This window comes from Acanthochromis polyacanthus, chromosome 14 (genome assembly GCF_021347895.1).
Source record: "Acanthochromis polyacanthus isolate Apoly-LR-REF ecotype Palm Island chromosome 14, KAUST_Apoly_ChrSc, whole genome shotgun sequence".
Lineage (NCBI taxonomy): Eukaryota > Metazoa > Chordata > Actinopteri > Pomacentridae > Acanthochromis > Acanthochromis polyacanthus.
Genome location: NC_067126.1, coordinates 29,531,752 through 29,558,968, shown reverse-complemented (window position 1 = coordinate 29,558,968; position 27,217 = coordinate 29,531,752). Strand labels below are relative to the sequence as shown.

At 43.8% G+C, this 27,217-nt stretch overlaps 1 protein-coding gene across 1 annotated transcript in view; it reads right to left on the bottom strand.

The window, feature by feature from the left end:
* Nucleotides 1-9,779: 9,779 nt before the first annotated feature.
* myo10l3 (myosin X, like 3) overlaps nt 9,780-27,217 on the bottom strand; it is a 66,800-nt gene continuing 49,362 nt past the window's right edge. Inside the window, exons 20-41 of the mRNA XM_022213574.2 lie at nt 26,945-27,069; nt 26,671-26,785; nt 23,875-23,981; nt 21,689-22,102; nt 21,557-21,587; nt 20,636-21,460; nt 19,594-19,717; nt 19,018-19,261; nt 18,815-18,910; nt 18,548-18,641; nt 17,557-17,612; nt 17,317-17,459; nt 15,909-16,103; nt 15,526-15,683; nt 14,915-15,038; nt 14,320-14,617; nt 13,995-14,202; nt 13,704-13,840; nt 13,410-13,533; nt 12,867-13,322; nt 11,765-11,956; nt 9,780-11,535 (exon numbers count right to left, since the gene is read on the bottom strand). Coding sequence (XP_022069266.2) covers nt 11,431-11,535; nt 11,765-11,956; nt 12,867-13,322; nt 13,410-13,533; nt 13,704-13,840; nt 13,995-14,202; nt 14,320-14,617; nt 14,915-15,038; nt 15,526-15,683; nt 15,909-16,103; nt 17,317-17,459; nt 17,557-17,612; nt 18,548-18,641; nt 18,815-18,910; nt 19,018-19,261; nt 19,594-19,717; nt 20,636-21,460; nt 21,557-21,587; nt 21,689-22,102; nt 23,875-23,981; nt 26,671-26,785; nt 26,945-27,069 — 4,371 coding nt within the window. The 3' untranslated portion in view covers nt 9,780-11,430. The remainder of the gene's footprint in view (nt 11,536-11,764; nt 11,957-12,866; nt 13,323-13,409; nt 13,534-13,703; nt 13,841-13,994; nt 14,203-14,319; nt 14,618-14,914; nt 15,039-15,525; nt 15,684-15,908; nt 16,104-17,316; nt 17,460-17,556; nt 17,613-18,547; nt 18,642-18,814; nt 18,911-19,017; nt 19,262-19,593; nt 19,718-20,635; nt 21,461-21,556; nt 21,588-21,688; nt 22,103-23,874; nt 23,982-26,670; nt 26,786-26,944; nt 27,070-27,217) is intronic.

The following is a 27,217-nucleotide window of genomic DNA, read 5'->3' as shown; positions in this document are numbered from 1 at the left end:
CTATCTCACTCACCCACTTAGCTATACTCCCGATGCCGATCTCACTCACTCCCATTCTCCCTGTGCCTATCTCACTCACTCGTGTTGTCCCTATGCCTATCTCAGTCACACCTGGAATCGAACCCCGGCCTCTCGGGTGCCAGCCAGTCACTCTACCCACTGAGCTATACTCCCTATGCCTATCTCACTCACCCAGTTAGCTATACTGCCGATGCCTATCTCACTCACTCCTGTACTCCCTATGCCTATCTCACTCACACCTGGAATCGAACCCCGGCCTCCCGGGTGCCAGCCACTCACTCTACCCACTGAGTTATACTCCCTATGCCTATCTCACTCACCCAGTTAGCTATACTCCCGATGCCTATCTCACTCACCCACTGAGCTATACTCCCTATGCCTATCTCACTCACACCTGTACTCCCGATGCCTATCTCAATCACCCAGTCAACAATACTGCCGAAGCCTATCTCACTCACTCCTATTCTCCCTGTGCCTATCTCAATCACACCTGGAATCGAACCCCGGCCTCCCGGGTGCCAGCCAGTCACTCTACCCACTGAGTTATACGCCCTATGCCGATCTCACTCACCCAGTTAGCTATACTCCCGATGCATATCTCACTCACCCACCCAATGAACTATACTCCCTGTGCCTATCTCACTCACCCACCCAATGAACTATACTCCCTGTGCCTATCTCACTCACTCCTGCAGTCCCTATGCCTATCTCAGTCACACCTGGAATCAAACCCCGGCCTCCCGGGTGCCAGCCAGTCACTCTACCCACTGAGCTATACTCCCGATGCCTATCTCACTCACTCCTATTCTCCTTGTGCCTATCTAACTCACTCCTGTACTCCCTATGCCTATCTCAGTCACACCTGGAATCGAACCACGGCCTCCCGGGTGCCAGCCAGTCACTCTACCCACTGAGTTATACTCCCTATGCCTATCTCACTCACTCCTATTCTCCCTGTGCCTATCTCACTCACTCCTGTACTCCCTATGCCTATCTCACTCACACCTGGAATCGAACCCCGGCCTCCCGGGTGCCAGCCACTCACTCTACCCACTGAGTTATACTCCCTATGCCTATCTCACTCACCCAGTTAGCTATACTCCCGATGCCTATCTCACTCACCCACTGAGCTATACTCCCTATGCCTATCTCACTCACTCCTGTACTCCCTATGCCTATCTCAATCACACCTGTACTCCCGATGCCTATCTCAATCACCCAGTCAACAATACTGCCGAAGCCTATCTCACTCACTCCTATTCTCCCTGTGCCTATCTCAATCACACCTGGAATCGAACCCCGGCCTCCCGGGTGCCAGCCAGTCACTCTACCCACTGAGTTATACGCCCTATGCCGATCTCACTCACCCAGTTAGCTATACTCCCGATGCATATCTCACTCACCCACCCAATGAACTATACTCCCTGTGCCTATCTCACTCACTCCTGCAGTCCCTATGCCTATCTCAGTCACACCTGGAATCAAACCCCGGCCTCCCGGGTGCCAGCCAGTCACTCTACCCACTGAGCTATACTCCCGATGCCTATCTCACTCACTCCTATTCTCCTTGTGCCTATCTAACTCACTCCTGTACTCCCTATGCCTATCTCAGTCACACCTGGAATCGAACCACGGCCTCCCGGGTGCCAGCCAGTCACTCTACCCACTGAGCTATACTCCCTATGCCTATCTCACTCACCCAGTTAGCTATACTCCCGATGCCTATCTCACTCACTCCTATTCTCCCTGTGCCTATCTCACTCAATCGTGTTGTCCCTATGCCTATCTCAGTCACACCTGGAATCGAACCCCGGCCTCTCGGGTGCCAGCCAGTCACTCTACCCACTGAGCTATACTCCCTATGCCTATCTCACTCACCCAGTTAGCTATACTGCCGATGCCTATCTCACTCACTCCTGTACTCCCTATGCCTATCTCACTCACACCTGGAATCGAACCCCGGCCTCCCGGGTGCCAGCCACTCACTCTACCCACTGAGTTATACTCCCGATGCCTATCTCAGTCACACCTGAAATCGAACCCCGGCCTCCCGGGTGCCAGCCAGTCACTCTACCCACTGAGCTATACTCCCTATGCCTATCTCACTCACCCAGTTAGCTATACTCCCGATGCCTATCTCACTCACTCCTATTCTCCCTGTGCCGATCGAACTCACTCCTGTACTCCCTCTGCCTATCTCAATCACACCTGGAATCGAACCCCAGCCTCCCGGGTGCCAGCCAGCCACTCTCCCCACTGAGCTATACTCCCGATGCCTATCTCACTCACCCAGTTAGCTATACTCCCGATGCTGATCTCACTCACTCCCATTCTCCCTGTGCCTATCTCACTCACTCCTGTAGTCCCTATGCCTATCTCAGTCACACCTGGAATCGAACCCCGGCCTCCCGGGTGCCAGCCAGTCACTCTACCCACTGAGCTATACTCCCTATGCCTATCTCACTCACCCAGTTAGCTATACTGCCGATGCCTATCTCACTCACTCCTGTACTCCCTATGCCTATCTGACTCACTCCTGTTCTATCTCACTCACCCAGTGAGCTATCCTCCCCATGCCTATCTCACTCACCCACTGAGCTATACTCCCTATGCCTATCTCACTCACCCAGTTAGCTATACTCCCGATGCCTATCTCACTCACTCCTATTATCCCTCTGCCTATGGAACTCACTCCTGTACTCCCTCTGCCGATCTCAATCACACCTGGAATCGAACCCCGGCCTCCCGGGTGCCAGCCAGTCACTCTACCCAGCCAGCCAGTTACTCTTCCCACTGAGTTATACTCCCTATGCCTATCTCACTCACCCACTGAGCTATACTCCCGATGCCGATCTCACTCACTCCTATTCTCCCTGTGCCTATCTCAGTCACACCTGGAATCGAACCCCGGCCTCCCGGGTGCCAGCCAGTCACTCTACCCACTGAGCTATACGCCCTATGCCTATCTCACTCACCCACCCACTGAGCTATACTCCCTGTGCCGATCTCACTCACTCCTATTCTCCCTGTGCCTGTCTAACTCACTCCTGTACTCCCTATGCCTATCTCAATCACACCTGGAATCGAACCCCGGCCTCCCGGGTGCCAGCCAGTCACTCTACGCACTGAGCTATACTCCCGATGCCTATCTCACTCACCCAGTTAGCTATACTCCCGATGCCTATCTCACTCACCCAGTTAGCTATACTGCCGATGCCTATCTCACTCACCCAGTTAGCTATACTCCCGATGCCTATCTCACTCACCCAGTTAGCTATACTGCCGATGCCTATCTCACTCACTCCTACTCTCCCTGTGCCTATCTCACTCACTCCTGTAGTCCAGATGCCTATCTCACTCACACCTGGAATCGAACCCCGGCCTCCCGGGTGCCAGCCACTCACTCTACCCACTGAGTTATACTCCCTATGCCTATCTCACTCACCCAGGTAGCTATACTCCCGATGCCTATCTCACTCACCCACTGAGCTATACTCCCTATGCCTATCTCAATCACACCTGGAATCGAACCCCGGTCTCCCGGGTGCCAGTCAGTCGCTCTACCCACTGAGCTATACTCCCTATGCCTATCTCACTCACCCACTGAGCTATACTCCCTATGCCGATCTCACTCCTGTACTCCCGTTGCCTATCTCAATCACCCAGTTAGCAATACTGCCGAAGCCTATCTCACTCACTCCTATTCTCCCTGTGCCTATCTCACTCACTCCTGTACTCCCTATGCCTATCTCAATCACACCTGGAATCGAACCCCGGCCTCCCGGGTGCCAGCCAGTCACTCTTCGCACTGAGCTATACTCCCTATGCCTATCTCACTCACCCAGTTAGCTATACTCCCGATGCATATCTCACTCACCCACCCACTGAACTATACTTCCTGTGCCTATCTCACTCACTCGTGCAGTCCCTATGCCTATCTCAGTCACACCTGGAATCGAACCCCGGCCTCCCGGGTGCCAGCCAGTCACTCTACCCACTGAGCTATACTCCCGATGCCTATCTCACTCACCCAGTTAGCTATACTCCCGATGCAGATCTCACTCACTCCTATTCTCCCTGTGCCTATCTAACTCACTCCATTACTCCCTATGCCTATCTCAATCACACCTGGAATCGAACCCCGGCCTCCCGGGTGACAGCCAGTCACTCTACCCACTGAGCTATACTCCCGATGCCTATCTCACTCACCCACTGAGCTATACTCCCTATGCCTATCTCACTCACTCCTATACTCCCGATGCCTATCTCAATCACACCTGGAATCGAACCCCGGCCTCCCGGGTGCCAGCCAGTCACTCGACCCACTGAGTTATACTCCCTATGCCTATCTCACTCACCCAGGTAGCTATACTCCCGATGCCTATCTCACTCACCCACTGAGCTATACTCCCTATGCCTATCTCAATCACACCTGGAATCGAACCCCGGTCTCCCGGGTGCCAGTCAGTCGCTCTACCCACTGAGCTATACTCCCTATGCCTATCTCACTCACCCACTGAGCTATACTCACCCTATTGCCTATCTCCAAACTCCTGTACTCCCTTGCCTATCATGATGAAATAATGTAAAGGAGGCGTGAAAAACACTCCAGAAAGGTTTTCTTTGAAAAAAAAATCATCATGAATTTTGGCGCAAAAAAACGACATAGTATAACTGGAACGACCTGGACACAGAGACTGGGAACAGGAACGACCTGGACTCACAGCCTGGGAATGGGAGCGACTTGGAGTCAGACACTGGGAACTGCAGCGACCGGGACTGAGAGACCTGGACTCAGAGACTGAAACTGGAGTGATCTGGATCCAGAGACTGGGATGGAGCGACCTGGAATAAGAGATTGGAAGTGGAGCGTCCTGGACTCAGAGCTGGAGTGAACTGGAGTGATGTTTTTAGAGCGACATGCTTATACTATGACGTTTTTAGATCGACATGTATGACGTTTTTTGAGCGACATGCTATGCTATGACGTTTTTAGAGTGACATGCTATACTGTGACGTTTCAAGTGCGACATGCTATACGATGACGTTTTTAGAGTGACATGCTATACTGTGACGTTTCAAGTGCGACATGCTATACGATGATGTTTTTTGGACGACATGCTATACTCTGACGTTTTTTTGGTGACATGCTATACTATGACGTTTTTTTGGAAAGGCTATACTATGACGTTTTTGGGCGACATGCTATACTATGACGTTTTTTGAGCGACATGCTATACTATGATGTTTTAAGAGCGACATGCTATAGGATGATGTTCTTTGGACGACATGCTAAACTATGACTTTTTTTGCCACATGCTATACCATGACGTTTTTTGGGTGACATGCTATACTATGAAGTTTTTAGAGCGGCATGCTCAACTATGACATTTTTAGAGCGACATGCTATACTATGACGTTTTTAGAAGCAACATGCTACACTATGACGTTTTTAGAGTGACATGCTCTACTATGACGTTTTAGGAGCAACATGCTACACTATGACGTTTTTAGAGCGACATGCTATACTATGACGTTTCAAGAGCAACATGCTATACGATGACGTTTTTTGGACGACATGCGATACAATGACGTTTTTAGAGCGACATGCTATCGTTGATGTTTTTGGACAACATGCTATACAATGACGTCTGTTGAGCGACATGCTATAACTATGAAGTTTTTAGAGCGACATGCTACACTAAATATAAAGTTAAAACTTTGAAATTAAAACTGACCTGAGATCAGATCAATATTAAGTTTAAAATTGACCTGAGATCAGATAAATATGAAGTTAAAATATAACCTTGAAACTGACCGGAGATCAGAATAATTTAAAGTTAAATATAAAGATTAAAACTGACCTGAGATCAGATCAATATTAAGTTTAAAACTGACCTGAGATCAGATCAATATGAAGTTAAATATAAACTTAAAACTGACCGGAGATCAGAATAATTTAAGTTAAAATATAAAGCTTAAAACTTACCTGAGATCAGATGAATATGAAGTTAAATATAAAGATTAAAACTGACCTGAGATCAGATCAATGTAAAGTTTTTTGAGCCACATGCTACACTATGACCTTTTTTGGGCAACATGCTATACTATGACGTTTTTGGCCGACATGCTATACTATTACGTTTTTAGAGTGACATGCTAAACTATGATTTTTTTTGACCAAAGGCTATACTATGACGTTCTTTGAGCGACATGGTATACTATGACGTTTTTAGAGCGACATGGTATACTATGACGTCTTTAGACCACAGGCTATACTATGACGTTTTTAGACCAAAGGCTATACTATGATGTTTTTAGACCAAGGCTATACGCTGACGTTTTTGACGACATGCTATACTGTGATGTTTTTTGGACGACATGCTATACTATGATGTTTTTTGGATGACATGCCATACTATGACGTTTTTTGGGTGACATGCTATACTATGACGTTTTTAGAGCAACATGCTGTACTATGACATTTTTAGAGCGACATGCTATACTATGACGTTTGTTGGGCGACACGCTATACTATAGGCTTTTTAATTGACATATTACTATGACTTTTTGTTTTTAGTTTTTTTTTGTTTTTTAGGTACATATTATAAGAATTTGAACAGTTTTAAAAATTACTATACTTTTAATTGTGCAATGAATTTCATTCTATGGCATCTTTTAGACGACATACCATTTTCTTTCTTGTACTTCTGATACTAGAACTAAACGTATTTCAGCATGGATCATCTGCTTCAATGAATCAGCAGCAACATCACAACAAATGAGACAATTTTCAACAAATTAATGAAACTGATGTCATTTAAAATGATCAGAGTCTGTTTTAGTGTCAAATTAAAGCTGATTACTGACAACTAGAACATTAACGTTACTGTTTTAATCATATTTAAGTTTCCTGAACGTTACATTACCGTCAACCAGCCACAGCTTTATGAACTTAATGAATCACATTACAGGAACACAACACACTTCAGCTGTTTACATGAAACTCAACACATTAGCTTGATGCTACGTAGCTTTAATCAGGCTAGGACTGAGCAGCTAGCTCGGTTAGCATCGCTAACATTAAAGCTAATATTTACTATGCTAACTTTCTTCTGTGGTCAACACACACTGAAACAAACTCACCAACATCTGGAGTGCATGGCACACACTATATCTGACACTAAAGCTGCTATAAAGTGCATTAAAAGCGGCACCGATACGAAAATAAACATTTACTTACCGAAGTATTAGAGTCCTTTCAGTGTCTGCTGGTAGAATCAGCCGAAGGTAGAAAACTGGTTAAAACAAGCCAACGGGCAGGAAAACTGTCTGTGGAAAATGTTGTGTTGCTCCACCGATAAATAAACAAACAGTTATTATATCAGAATTAATCCAAACGAGGAGAGCAGAGTCTCTGCTGCCTCTCCATAGGACCTGTCAATCATTCCAGACCGGACTGTCAATCAAGTAGTCCCGCCCCTGGCTTCGCAAAATTTTTACGCTCTATAAAAAAATCAATATTGATTTATTTAAGCTCGGCCACCTAATCTCTCATGTTGACTATGAAAACTAACGATATATAATACATATACATATATATATATATATATATATATATATATATATATAGTCTATGCACGTCCTCTGTTTGGCTCCACACTTGCTGTGACCACTTCCGGTCTCAAAATGAAAAAACGGACCTTTTTTCGTTTCTGTCTCTCACTGATTTTACTTTCTTGTTATTCTAAATATAAAACGAAAATCAAAGCATTTTTATAAAAAATCGTATATCCCTTTTTGATCATGAAAGGCAAAACGCCTTGTATTTCAATTTTAATTTTTGTATTTTAAACGAAAATCAAATACCACTCGTTTTTTGTTTTTCAATTCCCGTTTCAGAACGGAAAATCCAATTACCAGATCCGTACACGGACCGAGAAAACATCTCAGCTCAGTTTCCCATTACAAAAACACTCTCAAGGAAGTGTGTTAATTCCAGATCACATGACCTGCTCCACATGATGTCATTTCCTCCTGAAGAAAAGACTGGCAAGACTCAAGGCTTTCTGAGTTATTTAATATAAAGTAGTGTGTGAGTCCAGTGTGGATTTATCTCATGTAACAGGTTTACTACAATATCTTTATGAATAACTTTCAATTTCGATATTTCGGAATTGTACTTATAATATTTTAGAAGAATCTTTCTCTATAAAGGCCATGTGGCGTTTGGTTATAGGTGGGCATGTTGATTTTAGGCCTGAAAACAACAAAAATGTCAACTATGACACCTGTCAGCTATGTTACAAAAAGTCCCACAATTATACATTGACCCAAATAATTAGTTATTTCTTCAGCATTTTTTTAACCAGGTTAGTCCCAGTGAGATCAGAGCCCTCCTTTACAAGGGAGACCTGGCCAAGGGGCAGCAGCATAGCCACATTAAAAAAAACAGTAAACAACACATAAAATGAACAACATTACAACTTGCTCACATATAACACTTGCACACAGACAAGATAGACTTTAATGATTTACCAGGGCTTTACACTAATACAGTGTAACAAGAGCTTGAAGTTGAAGTTGAGATTGTAGTTTATTCCAAGCATTAGGTGCAGAAAACTAAAGGCTTTCTTGCACAATTCAGATCGTACTTTGGGGAGGACAAATTGCAGAGTATACACAGATTGGAGATTGTGACTTCCATGTTTCCCTGTTGGAAGACAAGACAAATAGGAAGGAACAATACCCAGAATGGTTCTGTAAATAAATACATACAGATGACTGAGACGTCAGGCACTTAGATGCCCAGTTAACTTTAGAAAAGAATATACAATGGTGAGTATGGGGGCCACATTTGATAATGAATCTCAGTGCCCCATGGTACATACTATCCAACATACTAAGACAATTAGCAGAAGCCTTCATATACGACACATCTCCCTAGTCAATAACAGACAAAAAGGTTGTTTCCACCAATATATCACTTATTGGAAGTTATAGTTGATCCACAAGATACCCAGCAGTAATTCAGTCTCCGCCTTTCTTAGCACAATATCACCCAGGAGTTGTTCACATGAATGCATTATTAATCCAGCTAGATTTTTTGGCTCTAAGAACATTATGACAAAGTTCTGCAGAGTTCAAGTAATGTTTTTAACTGGGAGATCTTTTTTAAGTTCCCCCAGTCTTCTTCTTAAAGGCAGGATGAAGTTCTTGAATGACTTTTAAATGTTTTTAAAATAATTGTCATAATTAGTTGCACTGGTGACTGCTGCAAACTATTTTTGTCTGTGTTTGTATTCCTGGAGATAATGAACCCTTAGAATGACTTCAAAAATAAGATTTTTTTTACCCTGAAAATACAAAACAAATAAAAATTTCTCAACATTTAGCCAAAATATTTTGCAGAAATGTGTTTTAACTGCGTGCATTATTGGTGTTTAGGGCTTGTAACTGTTAAACAATAATGATACGTATAATAAAGCATTATGTCAGTGTAAAGTAAGAAGTGGCACAACTTGGACTATGAATTTCATCATGTTTTGTTTTTGCTCTTCTTCTCATCCACAAAAAGAGGGGAGCTCATCCAACTACCTATAAGCACTTGTTCAAATTCCAGGTTTGGGTTTTCAGCAAACGCTGCTATTCAGTGTCTCATTATGATGCATTTGTGATCTGCAGAACTGGCAGACACGCTTACCACTGACACTATTTTGTGAGACGGCATGATAGAAAGCAAGACAACAACAAACGGATTTTGAAATACAATAATTTATTAAAGCATCTTTAAATTCTGATATAAAACATTTTCTGATTTTTCTTCTTCAAAACAATCAGAAATCTCAGAAATACAGTCATCATCAATAATGGCAAGATCAGTCTCTGGTTTGGCCGCCGGCAGCTGACCAGAGCACCCAGGTGAGTATGATTGGAGAGCAGTGGAAGACAGTGATGTAATGTGAGGTAAATACTAAGCTCATTATGCTGAGATCATACTACTATCATGAAATATATTGTAGGTGGGATTGTTTTGGGTTCATTTACAAAATCCTCCAGATAGTGGGACAAAAACAGGAACTGAACAAGCTGGGGAGCTGAGGGCAACAAACTTTAGCTATTTTAACAGTGATGAAAGCTCAGAGACAACCCAACAGCAACTTTTCAACAGCTCATCTCTTTATCAGTCTTTTGTGTCCCTGAATGCACAAATAACAGAAATACTAGCAAGCTGCACGGATGCATTTCGAGCACTCCTCTGAGCTTATTCTCCCAATTTTTTGATACTTCAATAAATAAATACCCTGCCCTCGCATGACTGCTGACATCACTAAAAAAAGACACACTCTTTACTCACAAACGCACTGAAAAGGCGTTTTCAAGCTCGCTTTTTAAAACACATCCTTGAACTTTTGGGCGGTTTCAAAGACTTACACTTAGCTCACACATTAAATCAACACAGAGTACTCGTTCTAGGACAGAAGCACAAATGTTTTGACTGGTAGTCTTAATGAACCAATTAATTAATCAGTGCCTTTTCAGACAATCCTTGACTGCCGTGTTTATACCCTTTCACCTCCTGTGGTGCAATGGTTTTACACATTGAATTTCTTTGTTTACTCCATTTTTTTCACTTTTTAAAGGCTCATTTGCTTCTTTTTCCAAAGTTAGATATGTGCTTTTGTGGCACAATCTCCAATGGAAGCTACCTATTGCCAATTCATATTCTGCTCCTGCAAGGCCACATCTCCACTCCGATATAGCTATAATATTTAAATAAGGCAAGATGAGGGCGCTAATCTCTATGGGAGGATGACAGGTATTTTATGCAATAACCTGAGGGGATCTCCATTCAGGAGAACATTCATTATAACGGGCTGCGATATTCCATTGAAAAACAGCCTAAATAAAGGTGCCAACTCAGTGTGCATTTGCACACAGGTGTACAACTTGTCTGAGATTTCAGTTTCAAAGAAATTCAGGTTTTTAGAAATGAAACAGACCGAGATTTGAGGGGAAAAGAGCCTGAAGCTCAGTTAACTTTCCAAAGACAACAATAACAAAATCCATGAAATGATACCTGCATTACTTTTCAAGTAACGTGAGAAATGACCAGTGTAAATAAGAGCAAGTAACATGTTTGCAGACTGCATGGAGGGAAGCAACATTCGGGACAGCTGTAAAGATGCAGATGCTTGACTGTTCCCACATTTGCGATAAGCAGTTAAGAATAAACAGTGTTGTGTCTCTGTAAAAAGGGATCTTTCTGGATGGAGATTGTTCCATAGTGAGTGAAAACCTCCAATCTCTTTTGAAGTCATTTGTTCCTCTTCTCATCTCTGCATCTTCTCTCCATGCTCGCTATGGGGCAGATGGTTGGGAAGCACACACTGTGTCCTGTCCGATAAATCACCTGATCCAGTTGGTTCCGTAACTGGACACAGACTTCACACTGCAGCGCTTCTTCACGATCATGTTTATGTAGGCTTTCATGATCTTTGTGATCTCTCCAACCTGCAAATGTACAAATAAAAAAGTTGCAATCGGCAAAGTTGTGCATTTAAAAGTGTTAACATACAGAATGATTTATAACTGAAGAACAGTCAAATCCGCTGGGTTGATTCGTTTCTCTGGGAAAACATTTACATATAAATCTCTTTTCTATATATCTTCTAACTCATGTATTGTTAATAGCTAAGCTAGAAGTAGGAATAGGTGCAGGTAAATAAAGTAAAAAGTGTACCTGTGGTGTGTCAAAGAACATTTCTCTCTCATCCACAGTGATCTTATATGTACAAGGCTGTGGAGCACCGAAGAAGATGATGTGCTCGTATGGGAAGGTCTCCAGAGGCTTCGGCTCTCCTCGTTTGTAGACAGACACATTCTCAGCACTCACACTCAACCAGAGATCATGAGGGAAGCCTCCTTCTTTGCACTGCAAAGACAAAAACCAAAGACTCTCATCAAGTTGAAGTGTGGGACTTTTTCATATAAATGAACACCTGTATAATGTTCAAGCATTATGAGTTCACACAGTGCTGATTAAGCCCATCAGAGCAAGGTAAATCTCTTTGTACTTCAGTATACCAGTGTTTTAAATGTGGCATCTCGCAATGTGTTTCACATCAAGTAGCGATGATTGAATTGCCAGAGCAGAACAGCGAAGCAACCATAGCAACGGAGACAGAGCAGGCCACAGCAACTAAAGGCCTGGTGGAAAAAAACTAAAAAAAAGTTTCTGATGCTCCAAATAAGGAAGAAACTGCATTCAGAGGAAGGACTACGGTCTAAAAGAGAAAAAGATCAAAGATGCTAATGGTGCTTTTGTAATTTTTCTTACTGCCACAAGGAGGAGACATAAGTTCTGCATTGCAGGTTTAACACAGTTTCTCAAATGAATGTTACAGCTCGAACTTACATTAAATGGCAGTCAACGATCTCAGATGTCAGTTTCAAAGCAATCATCATACAATACCTTACATGAAAACTACTGCAAGGAGTTCCTCACAGAGAAATATGAAAATGTGTGTTTTTTTAAGACTGCTTTTCACGTATATTCATGCTTCACTTCATGGTAATACTTGAGAGAAACGCTGTAGAGAAAAGAGAGTTGGGAAATGAGAGCCAGCAAAGTCAATCAGGAACTAAACTGCCAATTCCCTGCACCCACATGGTATGAACCCTAACCACACGGCTAGCAGGTCAGCCCAAGTTGAAGAATTTTATATTTAAAGATAAAGTGAGCACCTGTTCTGGATCAGCACAGTGTCTGCAGATAGGTATTAGAACTACTACAGAGGCACAGACGAAGTCAGACTGCTGATGAAAAGACTCAGTAAACTTACCTCAACATCAAACAGTGTGGATCCATACCCAGGCCACTCTTTGATGATGGTCATGTATTTGAGCATGGCCTGGTGTTGGTCCAGACCTTGGAGGCGGGACCACTTCTCCACGATGCTGGCCCTGGTGGCAGACATCTCCTCCTTTATCCACATCTCCAGCATCTGCTCCTCCTCCATGCGCTGCTTCTTCATTGATCCCGTCTTCAGGCCCCGACGCAGCGTACCGTCCAGGAAGCTGGTCCTCCGACGCTCAAGGGTTTGACCTGACCCCGAGGCTCCGCCCACCTTGGTAAACTGCAGGATGCGATTGCGCAGGCGGCCCACGGGGTAGACGTTTTCCAGACTCCACGTGACCCGTGTTTTGTCTCCGTATAGGAACTGCAGGCGCAGAGCGGCGAGGTGCTGCAGAGTCTCTTCACGGGCAGGAAAGTGGCCTCGCGTCAAACTCTCATGGGCCTGAAGGAAGAGTGAGAAGTAATGGTACCAACTGTGCATTTGATTAAAGACTTTCCATTAAAAAAAAACACGATCAGCTAAACATACCTGCTCAAACATGAAAGCAAACTCCACTCCTTCCTTCGGCATACTTTCCACATCCAAGAAACAGTAGAGTTTAAAATATAGTTTCCATTGGCCTTCATCCTGAGCTTCCTCACTGCCAGCCAGTCTGTGGAGGAAAGCCATAAATCTGTCACCTACACATCTGCTTTTGTCAAGTATCTGCTCATCAGTATCATGTCAATTAACCTCGAAAGGCATCAGTATTTAGCAGAACACAGAATTTATAGAAATGTGATGACACACATTATCTGGTGAAAAAAAACCTTTGTGGTGTACCTTTCAAATTTAGCCAAAACATCAGCCACAAGAACCCTGCTCTCCACTGCTTTGTCAATGGTGTTGTTGTGCTCAAAGAGCGCAAACATGTTCCTGCTGTCCTCCATAGCCAGACCTCTGATTAGCTTCTCAACCACCTGAAAACAGAAAAGCAAGGACCCATCCACGTTTAGTTATTATCAGCACGGCTCCTTCTCTTGTAACATCTAAAAACAAAAAAATACTCAGAATTTAGGCAATTATCAAATAATCTTTGAGTGTCTTTAATAGTGTTGACTTCAGCTCTCTCACCTCTCCAGCAGTGGTGTGTGAGTTAATAGAGATCTTGCAGGAGCCTCCTCCATGGCAGTAGACTGTGGTGGTCATTTCTTGTCGGGTGAGCAGTGCCATGATTTCCTCCTGGGAAGGGACAAACTCCCTGGTCTTGGTCTTCTTCAGAGACTCGCCAATGAAATGGGCAAACATTTCAATTTCTGTGCCAGGGAACAGCTCCTTAATCCTGTAAAAAAAAAAAACAAACACACACACACAAAGACAACTGAAGTAGAACCAGTTTAAAGATTTTATCACTAAGTTGTTATGATTAAAAAATTAGGATCCAAAAACTGCCCGGCACCTTTTCAGGTGAAACTTGAGGTAGCGTAAGATGCCTCGGCTGGGCAGGAAGGTGCAGCTCATGCAGGTCAAGAGATGCCAGTGAGCGCGATTGGCAGGACTGTTGGGGTGCGGGACGTGATTGGTTTGTTTGATCAGCTGACAGTAAACCTCATCTCTTAATGGCCTCAAGTCTTGACAGGTCTGCAGGATTCCCTGGATGATTGGCACCGGGTCCGACACAGCCTCCATCTCCTGCAGCGAGTTGAATATCTTCACCGCCTCGTCCTGCAGGCTGGTATAACCCTTCTCCTTTTGCACTGAGGGCGATTAAGTGGGGTAAAATTCATTTTCAAACCAGTTACTTTGCAATTATTAGGGTGTAGTTTTCTGAGATGAGCATACACATGGTCCAATGTGGAAATGCATTACATTTCCCTCATCTTCTTAAAATACACATTTCTGGCAGACCCAGCTACTTGATGACTGAAAACTGCATTTAGAAAGATGCTTTTTGCAACAGAAAATTGCCCAGCTGAGTAATCATATTCTAGTACTCCCTGTCAGGTAAATTTGTCAGTAGTTTGCAAACTGTGACGGCAGACCAGAGCACTCACGGTGGATGCTGACGTCTCCATAAGGCAGAGGTAGAAGAGGGGAGTGCAAAGGATGCTGGGTATATCTCAGGATGGGGTTCCTCCAGTACGTCTGCTCCACAGCCTCCACATTCAAACTGCTCTCCTGGAGAGACACAAGGCTGGATTAGTCATCTTATCATATTTATACACCAAGATAACTTTTAAAATTAAAGATTTTTCATAATTAGACTAATTTATATTTAAAGGAGCAATACAATGAATGCAGATTATCATTGCAGCAAATCAAACAGTTGAATATAATACAGGAAAAAAGAGGTAAACAAGGGTTGAAGCTGGAAAAATCCAAGACTAAACGAAAACCACAGCACACAGCCAGTGAGTGCAAGTACCTCACTTTACTACAGTGTGTGTCCCTGCCAAAGGTTTGCATGACTGAAAGGAATTTGAATCACAACAATATCAGTGACCAAATGTGAAGAAAAGATTAACCACAGTTATTTAAAAAAAAAAAAAAAGTTAGTGCATTTGGTGAGACACATGCAGCATAAAATCTCAACGCATGGAGCAGCAGTTATAAGTAAGCATGACAGTATCGCCTGATCGCAACAAATGAGTGAACGGTTTAATACCTTGATGTCCCTGATCAGTTGCTGTGTTGGCGTTTCAATGGGAACTTTGCTGTCTATTGCTCCCTGTATGGCATTCGCCCACCGCATGGCTTCATTCAGCATTTTGGTGTAAAGCCGATAAGAGTGTTTCCGCCCATGGACGATTATGTTCCAGTAACCTGTTTGAAATGGAAAGAAATCAATTAGACACAAGACAAATTGCTGGTAGAGCATATTTCTTCCTACAGATGTCAACCTTAAATGTTTAACTGTGTAAAAAAGACAATATGACCACGAAAGGTGAAAGAATCCCAAACATTTGGGAGACTAAGGTTTAAAACTATTAACATATCTCCTGGCAAGCACTGATAGATTAAGATGACTGTGAGTAATGTGAAGCTGACCAGTGTCCTTGAAGACTTTCTCGTCAGGCTGCACCACAGAGCAGAGGCTGTTGAGGACCAGTGTTCCCAGTTTAGAGGCGCTGCGCTCTGATGACTTGTAGTAGTCCAGGGAGTTACTGGTGAGAACAAACCAGCGTTTCTTCAGCTTCAGAGAAGTGCTTTTGGCTCCTGATTTCATCTCTTTATGAAGCCAGCCTGAGCGGATAAAAAAAAGGAGATTTACTAATTAGAATTACACATAATTGAATTACTTTTGCCTTTTTCATATATTGTAACTGTTAATAACTGTATAACAATACATAAACGCTGTCATTCAAAGTTTGGGCTCACCCAGACAATTTCATGTTTTCCATGAAAACTCACACTTTTATTCATGTGCTAACATAACTGCACAAGGGTTTTCTAATCATCAATGAGCCTTTCAACACCATTAGCTAACACAATGTAGCATTAGAACACAGGAGTGATGGTTGCTGGAAATGTTCCTCTGTACCCCTATGGAGATATTCCATTAAAAATCAGCCGTTTCCATCTAGAATAGTCATTTACCACATTAACAATGTACAGACTGTATTTCTGATTAATTTAATGTTATCTTCATTGAAAAAAACTGCTTTTCTTTCAAAAAATAAGGACATTTCTAAGTGACCTCAAACTTCTGAACGGTACATTAGAGCGTCGTGATATTGGAAAAACTGACAGTGCAGTATTTGTTTTTCTGCGATATGCATAAGGATAGCAACAAAATACAGCACAACAGAACAACTGTCTGGAAATTCTAAGTCATCCTAACATAATTGGAGTTTTTGTAGGGGAGTGCATGTGACCCACCAACAAACTGACAGACATTCAATATTTATTTTTACTTTACATGCGTTCAGATCTGAGTTTGTACTCGTCACACAGAGCTTTGTGGTGCCGATTTACACAACCAGTGGCAACAATCACAAGACACTGCTGACAGAGTACCTCTTTGTGGTCAACATCATCCTTTCTAGCCAAAATATTTCCATACAACTGACATTACATTTGTTTCTGCGACTAAATCTTCCTTTTCAGGGTCCGTCTCCTGCTCCTCGCTCGTTTCACTGCGCACACGTGGAGCCGAGATATCAACAAACTCTGTGTCATACAAATAAAGTCTGTGTATCAAAGAACCTCTAAAGCAAAATAAATACTGTTTTCTTGTATATCAGTGATGGGAAATGAGAACCGCGCTAGTTTTTTTGTACCAAGAAACAAAAATAAGCGGTAACATGATGTTAGAGTGCATCTTCTGTGAGGTGACTCTTGGTAAGCACACACTGTGATGCTGGTGGTACAACGATATATTGTGCAGCACTGAAGTGCATAAATCAAATCAAAATTAAATATAGTAAGGTAAAAATGCACGTTTCAGTATACTGACCTCTGACTAGGAACTCCTGTCCATCAACTCTGGTGTCTCCTTTAGATTTCTGCAGCAGGCCGATCCAGTGGTGCATCTCCTCAGGTGTGTCTGTGTTGCAGTGGATCACTCGGTTAGCCGTGATGATCACAAATGAGTTTGGTCTGGAAGCAGAAAACATCACACAGACGTTTTTGTTTTACATATATGGTGTCAGATCACAGTTTATAGCTCAGGTTAGGTTTATTGGTCATTCCTCACCTGTCGGGGTTGTCTGAGGCACAAACAGAATCAATCAAGCCCACGTCTAGTGTGCCCTGGACACGGAACAAAAAGGTGTAAATGCAAAGATTTCACTATGTTCAGAACTTAAATGCCAACTGTGTCTAGCTTCCATTAACCCTCGTGTTGTCCTGCGGGTCAAAACTGACCCGTTTTAAAGTTTGAAAATGTGGGGGGAAAGTATATCTTCATAGTGAAACTTCTGATGTCCACATTTTCAACACTATTGGGAAATTTTTGAACATTTTTTGGTGGAAAAAAAGAAATGCTAAAAATGTTTCTGGATTTTGGTTGATTTTTATGTGAATGTTCTTAAAGAAAATATTAGAAGTTTTACTGATATATATGTAATCATTTTAGATATTTTTAGGATTTTTTTGGACCATTTTTACTCATTTTTTGAAAATAATTATAAGAATTTTCTTGCCAAATATGGGGGATTTTTAAAAATAAAACTTTGAAGGGAAATTTTTAGGGAATTTTCTTCCTGAAGGTTTTGCAAATTTTCAGAAATTTGGGGAATTTTTTTGCTGAACTTTTGGATTTTTTTCAGATGAGGAAACAATATTTCTTGGTGCCTGTAAATGAGGACAACAGGAGGGTTAAGAGAGTAAATTGTAATAGAGTAGTGGCAGACCAGAGAGATAAACTATGAGCTGAAAGTCACTATAAAGCTCTGGTTCAGGTGGCTGTGAGCCCTTTCACATTGTCATTTGATATATTATTATTATTAAAAATCTTTCAACTTCTACATCTTTGAATGCTATTAACTGCCCTGCAATCTTTTAATGTCCATAAAATGAACAATGACACAGCAATGAGCGCACTTTTCTTCCTCGTCTTAAATTACCATGTGACCCTGATCTGGACCATCATACTTCAGCCGATTTAGTTACACGCTGCTTCGCCACTGCTGAAAAATGGAGTTGAGGCTGGGACCCAGGCAATAGAGAGGTAAAACAGCACTAACCACTGCATTCTTTGGGTTGGCCTGTTCGTGGTGCATCTCCATGAGCTGCTCCGGGCTGGCGCTGTGGACCCGACTCAGCACATTGAACCAACCACTGGATGGGTCAGAGGGAGTTCAGAAAGTGAAAGTCAGCAAACATGTAATTGGAAATTACACCGTGAACTTCCACTGGCAACCACAAGGGGGAACTTTGCTTCTACACATCACAGTTTGACAGTGACATGATGACAAAGTAAATCACTGGTTACACAACAGTCAGTTCTATACCTGGCATCTTCAGGGGACTCTGCATAGATGTGGTAGGTCCTCTCCTCGGTCACGATGTTCAGTGCGTTTTCCTTCTCGTGATTGTCCACGATCTCCCTGCGTAAAGATCCAGAATGAACCAACAATCAGTGGCCCATATATTATTCAGGTTGTCACGTGCTAATGATCAACTTTAACCCCACTGACTGAGCGCAGAGTCTTACTTGGCTGTGCGAATGTCGATGGTTCCTTTCAGCTTCTCTTCGCTGTCATTCTCAAAGTACATGAGTTTTGACTCGCGCAGCACAAACCAGCGCATCTTCCAGTTGCGCCGAGACAAAGTGGACATTCCTCCTCCTTTCTTGTAAAGCCAGCCGGACTTGAGGGAGTCCTGCTTCGCCCGGAACCACATGAAGGTCTCGTCTTTGAGCACGCACCAGCGACGACGCCACGGGATCATCAGACCACCTGGGAGAGAGAAAAAGACGACAAGAGGCTAAGCAGGGGGGAAATGGATGTTAATTCATGATGTTTTATGTGAAATGTCATCATGATAATGACTATATACAGCTCACATCAACACCCATGGATGTGCACACAGATGTCTAGCAACCTCAGTAGTCATAAAAACATTAAACAAGGACAGAACCCAAAATAAGCACAAGAACAGCAAAAAAAAAAAGAAAACAAGAAACAAAGGAAACCTGCAAGACATTTCCAAAATAAACATAAAAGCTGTGTTCAGCTGTGCAGAAATCATCTGCATGCCTGCCGGCCAGTGATTTGGGACAGTTACTCACTCTTCATGTAAAGATAACCGTGGAAGTAAGGAGGCCCGCTGCCGTTCAGCAGATTCACTCTCCCATTGGAAACCTCCTCATCTGTGTCCACATAGCCGTCGACGTCCTCGTCACTGTCAATGAACTGAAACAAAGACACAGGGCTTCATGGTGGTGCTTCATAGGGACTCTTGGCAGTCACTTTCAAGGTAATCGCAGCTGATTTTGTAAGCAATTCGTATAATTACACCATTTATATAAGCAAGAACTGTAAGCCCATTTTTTCCTCATTTTCTGACAACAGGTCAAATCAAGCCTGCGTCCTCATTCTGCAATTTCAGTGCCCAAAATCTGTCTGACCTTGTTGCCATTATGTCCTCAATCACCCTGAAAACTGGTTCATACACACCCACACAGACACGCACGTCCGCGCATGCCAACGCATACACCATCCTTCTTTCCCTTTGACATTCTGCTGATCTGACAGTGTTAGGTCTGAGCTCTCTGCTTGACTTGCAGTAACTGCGCACAGATTCGCATGCTCATCAGTGGAGCCAAAACAAATAATTCCAAGCGAGTTTCACTGTGATTCTGACATGAGCTGAGCCCTCTTGATAAGATCCAGGCTTGCACAAATGCATTCTGCCATCGAGTATGCTGCTCAGGGACGTCTTTCTTGAGGCAATGTGTGGGAAGAATAATGTACACAGAGGAAATTCTAGGTGTGTGTCAGTGTACGTGAGAACAATGGCTTAAGTTACATCTGACATGGAAATGGAAAATTCAGCGATCCCATGTTTGGGTAAACTTTGAGGTTAAGTTTTTTTAGTTCAACTGCAATTCATTTAATTTCTCTGTAAACACGACATCCAATTTCTGCAGAGGTGATTTCCTCTTTTGGCTAGAGATTTATTGGTTTGACTTCCACTGGGCCACAGATGTTGCTCCAAACAATTCAAAACGTTTGAATTATGTCATTAGAAAGTGCAACTTTTGCACATTTTCCAAGTGCAACAACTCAGCAGAATGTGACAGTAATGACTCTTAGCTTGTTATTTCTCACCGAGTCTGAGCTGCCTCTGAAGGAGTCCAGGCTGTTTTGGGTGCAGGAGGATTTTCGCAAAACCTCCTCATCTGTGATATGGCCATCGTTAGTGCTAGCGCCTGAACTCCCATGAGCCTCTTCAAACTCTTCCTGGTCATAGTCTGACTCTGTGTCTGGCACATTTGCGTGGGATGGCTCTTCACTCACAGGCTCAAAGTCTGATCCCCTACTGGCCCTCTGACATGGGCGCTTTTCTCCATTAGTGACTAACGCAGAAGGAAGAAGGGGGTTTTGGGAGTCTGTGAGGATAGGGGCATGACTCAGTCCGTTGGGGGTAACTGGGGTGAGTTTTCCCAGCGCAGGAGAAGAGGCTGAAGAGGGGGAGACCACTAATCCTTCTGCGAAGGCAGGTGGCGGTGGGGGGATACTTTGGAATACTTCCTTATCGAGAGGAACCACAGCCGGAGGAGGGAAGTCAGGCAGAGGAATGCATTCGTCCTCAGCGTGGAATCCCTCGTCTACCTCCTCCTCGGCCAGAGGGGCAGTAGACTCAGTGGGGTCATGGAGGTTCTCCTCACTGGACAGGGATGGCTCTAAACCACCGAAGTCCAGCAGATCCAGGAACTCTGTGGCTACACGTGAAGCCTCCTTCTCCAGTCTGTAGATCTCAGCATCCCTCATCTGACGCAGCTCCTCGTGGGAGACGTCTCCAAGAAGGGAAACGCCGTCTTCCTGCTGCTTCTGCAGACGTTCGATCTCCCTCTCCAGCCTCAGGATCTCCTCCATCTGCCGGCTCTCCTCCTCAGAGGTGTGGCTGTACGGCAGAGTCTGAGTCAGCTCCTTCTGTTGACGAGTAAAAAGAATATGCAAAATTAGAAACTTTACATTCCCAGTTCATGTTTTATTGTCTGCAAATTTTGATATTACAGATGAAGTTACCTTTTGACAAGCACCATTCACCAGCGAGTTCCTGAAGACAAAATATCAATGCATTAGTTGTGTTGTGATGCATTTAAAATCTGAAATTATAAACACACGTCCAGCAAATCACAACAATGAACCCTAGCATACCTTGTTTTGCCCCCTTTCGCTGCGAAGTTCTGCTCTCCCTCTTTCTCCTGAATCAATCTCTCCTCCTTCCTCATCGACTCCTCCTCCTCCGCCCTCCTCTTCAGCTCCTCATCCATTAGCCTCTTCCTCTCCTCCTCCTTCTTCCTCCTCTCTTCCTCCTCCTCCATCCTCTTCCTCTCCTCTTCTACTCGCCTCCTCTCCTCCTCCTCTTCTCTCCTCCTTCTCTCCTCCTCCTCTCGCTTCTGCTTTTCCTCCTTGAGCTGGCGATGGAGGGATCGGGCCAGCTGGCCTCTGTGATGTTTCTGCAGGACGACGGTGGCGAAGCGCAGGCGCAGGAAGACACGTCTCCAAAAGTGAGCGCGGTAGTTCTTCTGGATGGTGACGACGCTGGACAGAACCTTCTTGTATTGTTTCCTGGTGAGAAAATCAAACATTTGTCGTCAGCATGAGGCAAAGTCTTATGTTTAATCAAACATCATCTAGAAACATTCTATGTCACCGCAGACATATTTGTAAAGTTGCGCAGCCCTACATGGCCTCCTCCTAACGCCCGCTGGCAATCTCTGTTTAAATAAACACACCGGTAAAAAAGCCTGTACATTGTGAACTGTGCAATGTTTAGAGTCTGATGAACTTGTGCTGCTCCATTGTGGCAGTGTGGGCTGCTGTGTTTAGCCCTGTGACTAAGCCCCATCACCCACACGCAGCACATGCATCGAATACACACACACACACACACACTCACATATAAACATGCACATACACATACACACAAACACACGTGATTTTCGCAGGACCACACACGCTGCTCTGACTCTCTGACCCTTAGCCCGACCTAGTCTCCACAGCAATCACTTCACGGCCTTCGACTGGTCTCAGGACAGACCCCGAGCTGAGATAATGTTACATGTAATAACACAAAGGCTTTACTTGTGTCTTTAGGGAACTTCCCGAAGCTCTGCCTTTAGTAGGAATGACACTGAAGGGAAGGAAACCCACAACCTGAACACTGTCATCAGTCCCATTGTAGTCTCCCAATGAAGCCTTTCAGAGGACTGTATGTAACCGTATATATGGTAGCATGCAGGTGAAGTGCAGTTAAATTACATGCCTAAGGGCGTCTATGACGTCAGGTTTTTAAAACACCTTAGTGATAGATGTCTTGTCTATCAAGTAGAGTGGAGAGGTGAAAAACATGCTGCTCAGCCAGGCTGGAAAGACAGACTTATTCAGTGAAGGAAGCAGCTTTAACTGTACATCTGATAACGTGCCAATAAATTAAAGCCTTCTTCATATTCACAAATCATGACATGATCGTATCAAAATCATGTCTTTCTAATTAACATTAGAACTGAGAGGTGTAATGTGTACATCAATCCAGATCACACTGTCTTTTCAAGGCATTCTAGTCAAGTACAGGAGGCATTTAAAGTTGAAAGATCACACTTTTTTGACCTGTATTGGGCTTAAGAAGTTGCTCAAGTCATGTCATTCCTTATTGTTTGAAACTACAGTGCAGACACACAAGTGAAACACTGTTTCATTAGATCATTAAATACTCTAGATGCCTTGTGATTTGTGTTAAACACATTTCTCCAAAGAATCAATAAGTCCAGCATACTTTCAAACACATTTGCTCACTTTTTTAGCAACTTTTCTTTCCTCAGACCTTCAGAATGAAATTTCACCTAAACATTTTACTTCATTTTTACTTCAGATGGGTCAGAAGATTGAAATGGCATTGATAAAATGACTGCAAACCAGCAGTGTGGGATTTTTTTTGGTTCTTCTGCAGTCATAGTTTATGATTTAACCTATCTATCTATAAGGCTTTGTAGAGAACAATCACTTTGTATCAAAAGTGAAAGATTTCTCTACAGTCCTGCATGGCACAACACTGTTTTCTACATTAGGATCAAAAACCTTAAACTGTCTGTTTGAGTCCTGATCAGCTGCACACTTTGAAATAACTGACCCACTGGTGAGTCGGCAAGGATTAAGCCCGCATAACAGACATGTATGTACACACACAAGGTAAACATATGTGCACAGGCATGCACAAATGCACATAATCCGCCCCCCACCACCACCATACACGCAGGCTGCACACCTCTACTACAAAACAAACACTGACAACTGTCGTTGCCACTCAGCCATCCACCCCTCCTCCACACTCCACCACTCACCTTGCCACATAGCTGAGGATGTGGGCGCGGATCACCATGCCAGCCCTGCGCCGCACCTCTTCCCTCTCCTTCTCCAGCCTTTGCTCCAGGGCCTCCTTCAAGAACACCTGCGGGACGAGTAGCGCCACGGCCAAACAGGAGTGACAGAGACAGAGAGACACAGAGAGGGAGGCAGGAAGGGGGTGAGAAATGGGACGAGGTTAGTTCCTCTCCTTGGTGAGGATGCAAAAGAGGGCCCACAGAGATGTGAAGGGCCCCTGTTGTCTGCTGGCAGCACCCTGTGCCCACTGCAGAGGAAGCTGTGGTGCAGCTGAGGCTAGCAGGTTAGCCACTCTCTCTGACTGCAGAGCAGAGCAGAGCAGAGGGGAAACCTGGCACTGGGACTGCAGTGTTGCTGCAAATGCTGCGGCCGCAGAGCCTCATTGTGTTCGGGCGTCCTTCCTGAGTGCTTCCCTTCTGCTGCTACTGCTGCTACTGCTGCGTTGGTAGCTCGACTGACGTGCACAGGCAGAGAGGCACAGAGCAGGAGGGGAGGGGAGAGGTAGGGAGAGGAGGGATGAAGGGATGAGGGGGAGGGATGGTGGCTGGTGTCCAGATAGAAAGCCACACCCCTCCTTGCTCTTATGAAGGAAGGAGAAAGAGTTTAGTTAACCCTTCCCTCGCTTCCAAACACTTCTTTTAACACTGTTACTGTTCCTGTAGCATATTTGACAGCCGGCAACACCTTCTAGATTAAAACACTCACAAGAAGTCAAAATACAGCAGCAACATCATGTTCTAAAGCATAATCAGATTTAGTGTGTCTGGCTGGGAAAAGCAGCCAGCTGTGTGTCTGGGTTTTCTGTAATATCTGCTGCTGGTCCGGAGGATCAACAGCTTCTCTGAAGGGGGGAAAAGCTTTGAGTAGCTGTGTGAACGTGTGTGTTTGCGTCCCAGATGTTCCACTAATCAAAGGATCCCACAGCTGCAGCCCTGCCTCTGTAAAAATCTGTGAGAGGAAGACGCTTCCTCTTCGTCCACATCCTTCCCCCATCACACACACAATCCGTGCAACATCGCCCAAGCCCCTAATTCTGGGCACACACTTCCTCTGCACACAATCAGCATGTATATAATTACACACAGATTGTTTCTCCAAAGGAAATGTAGCCCCCTTCCCACAAGCCACACAACATTACCCTAAACCCAAAAATATTGAGCTGCCATCAAAAACACAAGCGCATGCACGAAATGACACATAATCAGCCTCACTATGCATTTTTTGGGGTTTGCTATGAAAAAAAACTAGCCCCTTGCTCCTTCTCTTTCGATGTATACGGTGAGTAAAGCGAATCAGAGTCAGCCAAAGGTCTAAGTGCTGATCCTGGAATTATAATGTCGTTTTAGCCACATAGAAGATGGATTACTAACTTTACAGTAACTCAGGAGATATAATCTGCATGCATGTCTGAGAAATGTAATATATGAAGGCCGGTGAACATTAGCATAAACATGTGGCTCACATTAAACATCTTTTGTCTTGATGTATATTTCAGATTCGTGCAGCTGACACCACTCACAACGAATCAAGTATTACAGCAAAATTGTCCTCAAAGAGAACCAACAAATCTGAAATGTCTCAGTGATTTAACAGCCGCACAGGAACCGCAATTTAGAGCAGGAAGTATCAACGGGTCAAATGTGGATTTAGCTGATTTGTAAAGAACTCCATAAAACCCGTTTTATTTATATCCTCTCTCCCAGCTTTGTAGGGGGCTTTTATACTGAGTATGACTTAAAGCAAACAGGTTTCGCTGCCCAGATAAAAGTTAATGATTCAATGAGTAGAGCAGTTGGGGGAGGTCCGAGGGGGAAATTGATGATTGTTTGAAATGAGTCAGAAAAAGAGGTACAGGCCCACAGATAAGCATCACCGAGAGCGGCATTGCAACAGATGGAGATCACAGTGCTATAATAAGTTTTCTGGGATGAATGCATGAGAGGTGACTTTCCTCTAACCTCTGCTCAGCTGCAGCATCTCATCACCGTAGTCTGCCTCCAAATCACTTGCCTGGAGTTTAGTTTATTAAATCAACAGCTCAGTGAGTGTCAAGAGGCTAACACACTTCCAGCTACAATAAGGCTGCCTCAGGATTACTGTAAGCCCCCGCACTGGGCTACAGTTACAGTAACAGTGTCGGGGGTTTTAGGAGTAGCCAAGTAACTCCGCGGTTATCAACAAGAGAGCTGCAGATTAACCACAGCCGGTCAGAAAAAATGTTTGGGACATGAGTCACAGCGACTGTGGTACACATTAACAGCTTGGGAATGACAGCAGCTTGACTTCTTGGGAAAAATTCGCTCCCGGAAGATAACGAAATCTTCAATCTGTTTTCTAACAGACTGAAGATTTTAAGATTATCTGCACATTTTCTACAGCGTATTTGTCTTTGTTGAACATGTTTTTATACGCATATAGGTGACGGACGGGTGCGCTGCAGAGTTAGTCTTACGGGAAAACATAAATTGACCTAATCTCACTGTCCAGCTGTGTTCTCGTCTGAAACTCTATCCTGCCCATGCGTCTTGTATTTGTATTAATTACATTGTAGGGACGAATATCCGTTCACACAGACACATTATGGAGGCAAAAAGTTGCTCCCCACAAGGTAAAACATTACATTTCAGGGTTATCACTAGATCAGAATAGTGGTTATGTTTACTGAAAGTATCCAGGGCATGAATGTAAGTCAATGCAATGTCCTCCTAAGGGACAAAACAAGTCAGGGCTTGTGTGTGAGCGAATGCATGCTGTACCTTTGTTTTCCCCAGCTGCCACTCTTTCTTAGTTTTGTCATGAAGCAAGAGAAGCTCTGAGCAACTCTGCTTCTCGTCATCTGAGTGGATTTTGTTTTTCAGGCTCATCTTGTACCTGCACAGAATAAGCAGACAAATTTGCATAAGCAGAACAGAAAGCGGTGAAAGCAATAATCAACTGCTTTCCCTTTTTTAGCACTTTAGAGGTTGATTTTGAATTTGCCTAGAAATTCTCCCATTTCTGGATTAGTGTGTGTGTACATCTTTTTCTGACCTGCTGAAGAAGTCTTTAAAGGTTCTGCGAACAGGGAATCCAGCCCTGCGAATTTTCACAGTTTCCAGCATCCCAGAGTATCTCAGCTGGTTCAGGACGACATCAGGATCAAACTGGTTGGCTTTCTGTAGGTGACACACAACAACACAACATGAGAACACTAAAAAACCTTTTTATACATGTAAAATCATAGACACACCAAGAATTCAGTGCATACAATACTTGCTTATGCCATTTTTTTCTGCAATAGCTGTCCATCATAGGCGCACAAGT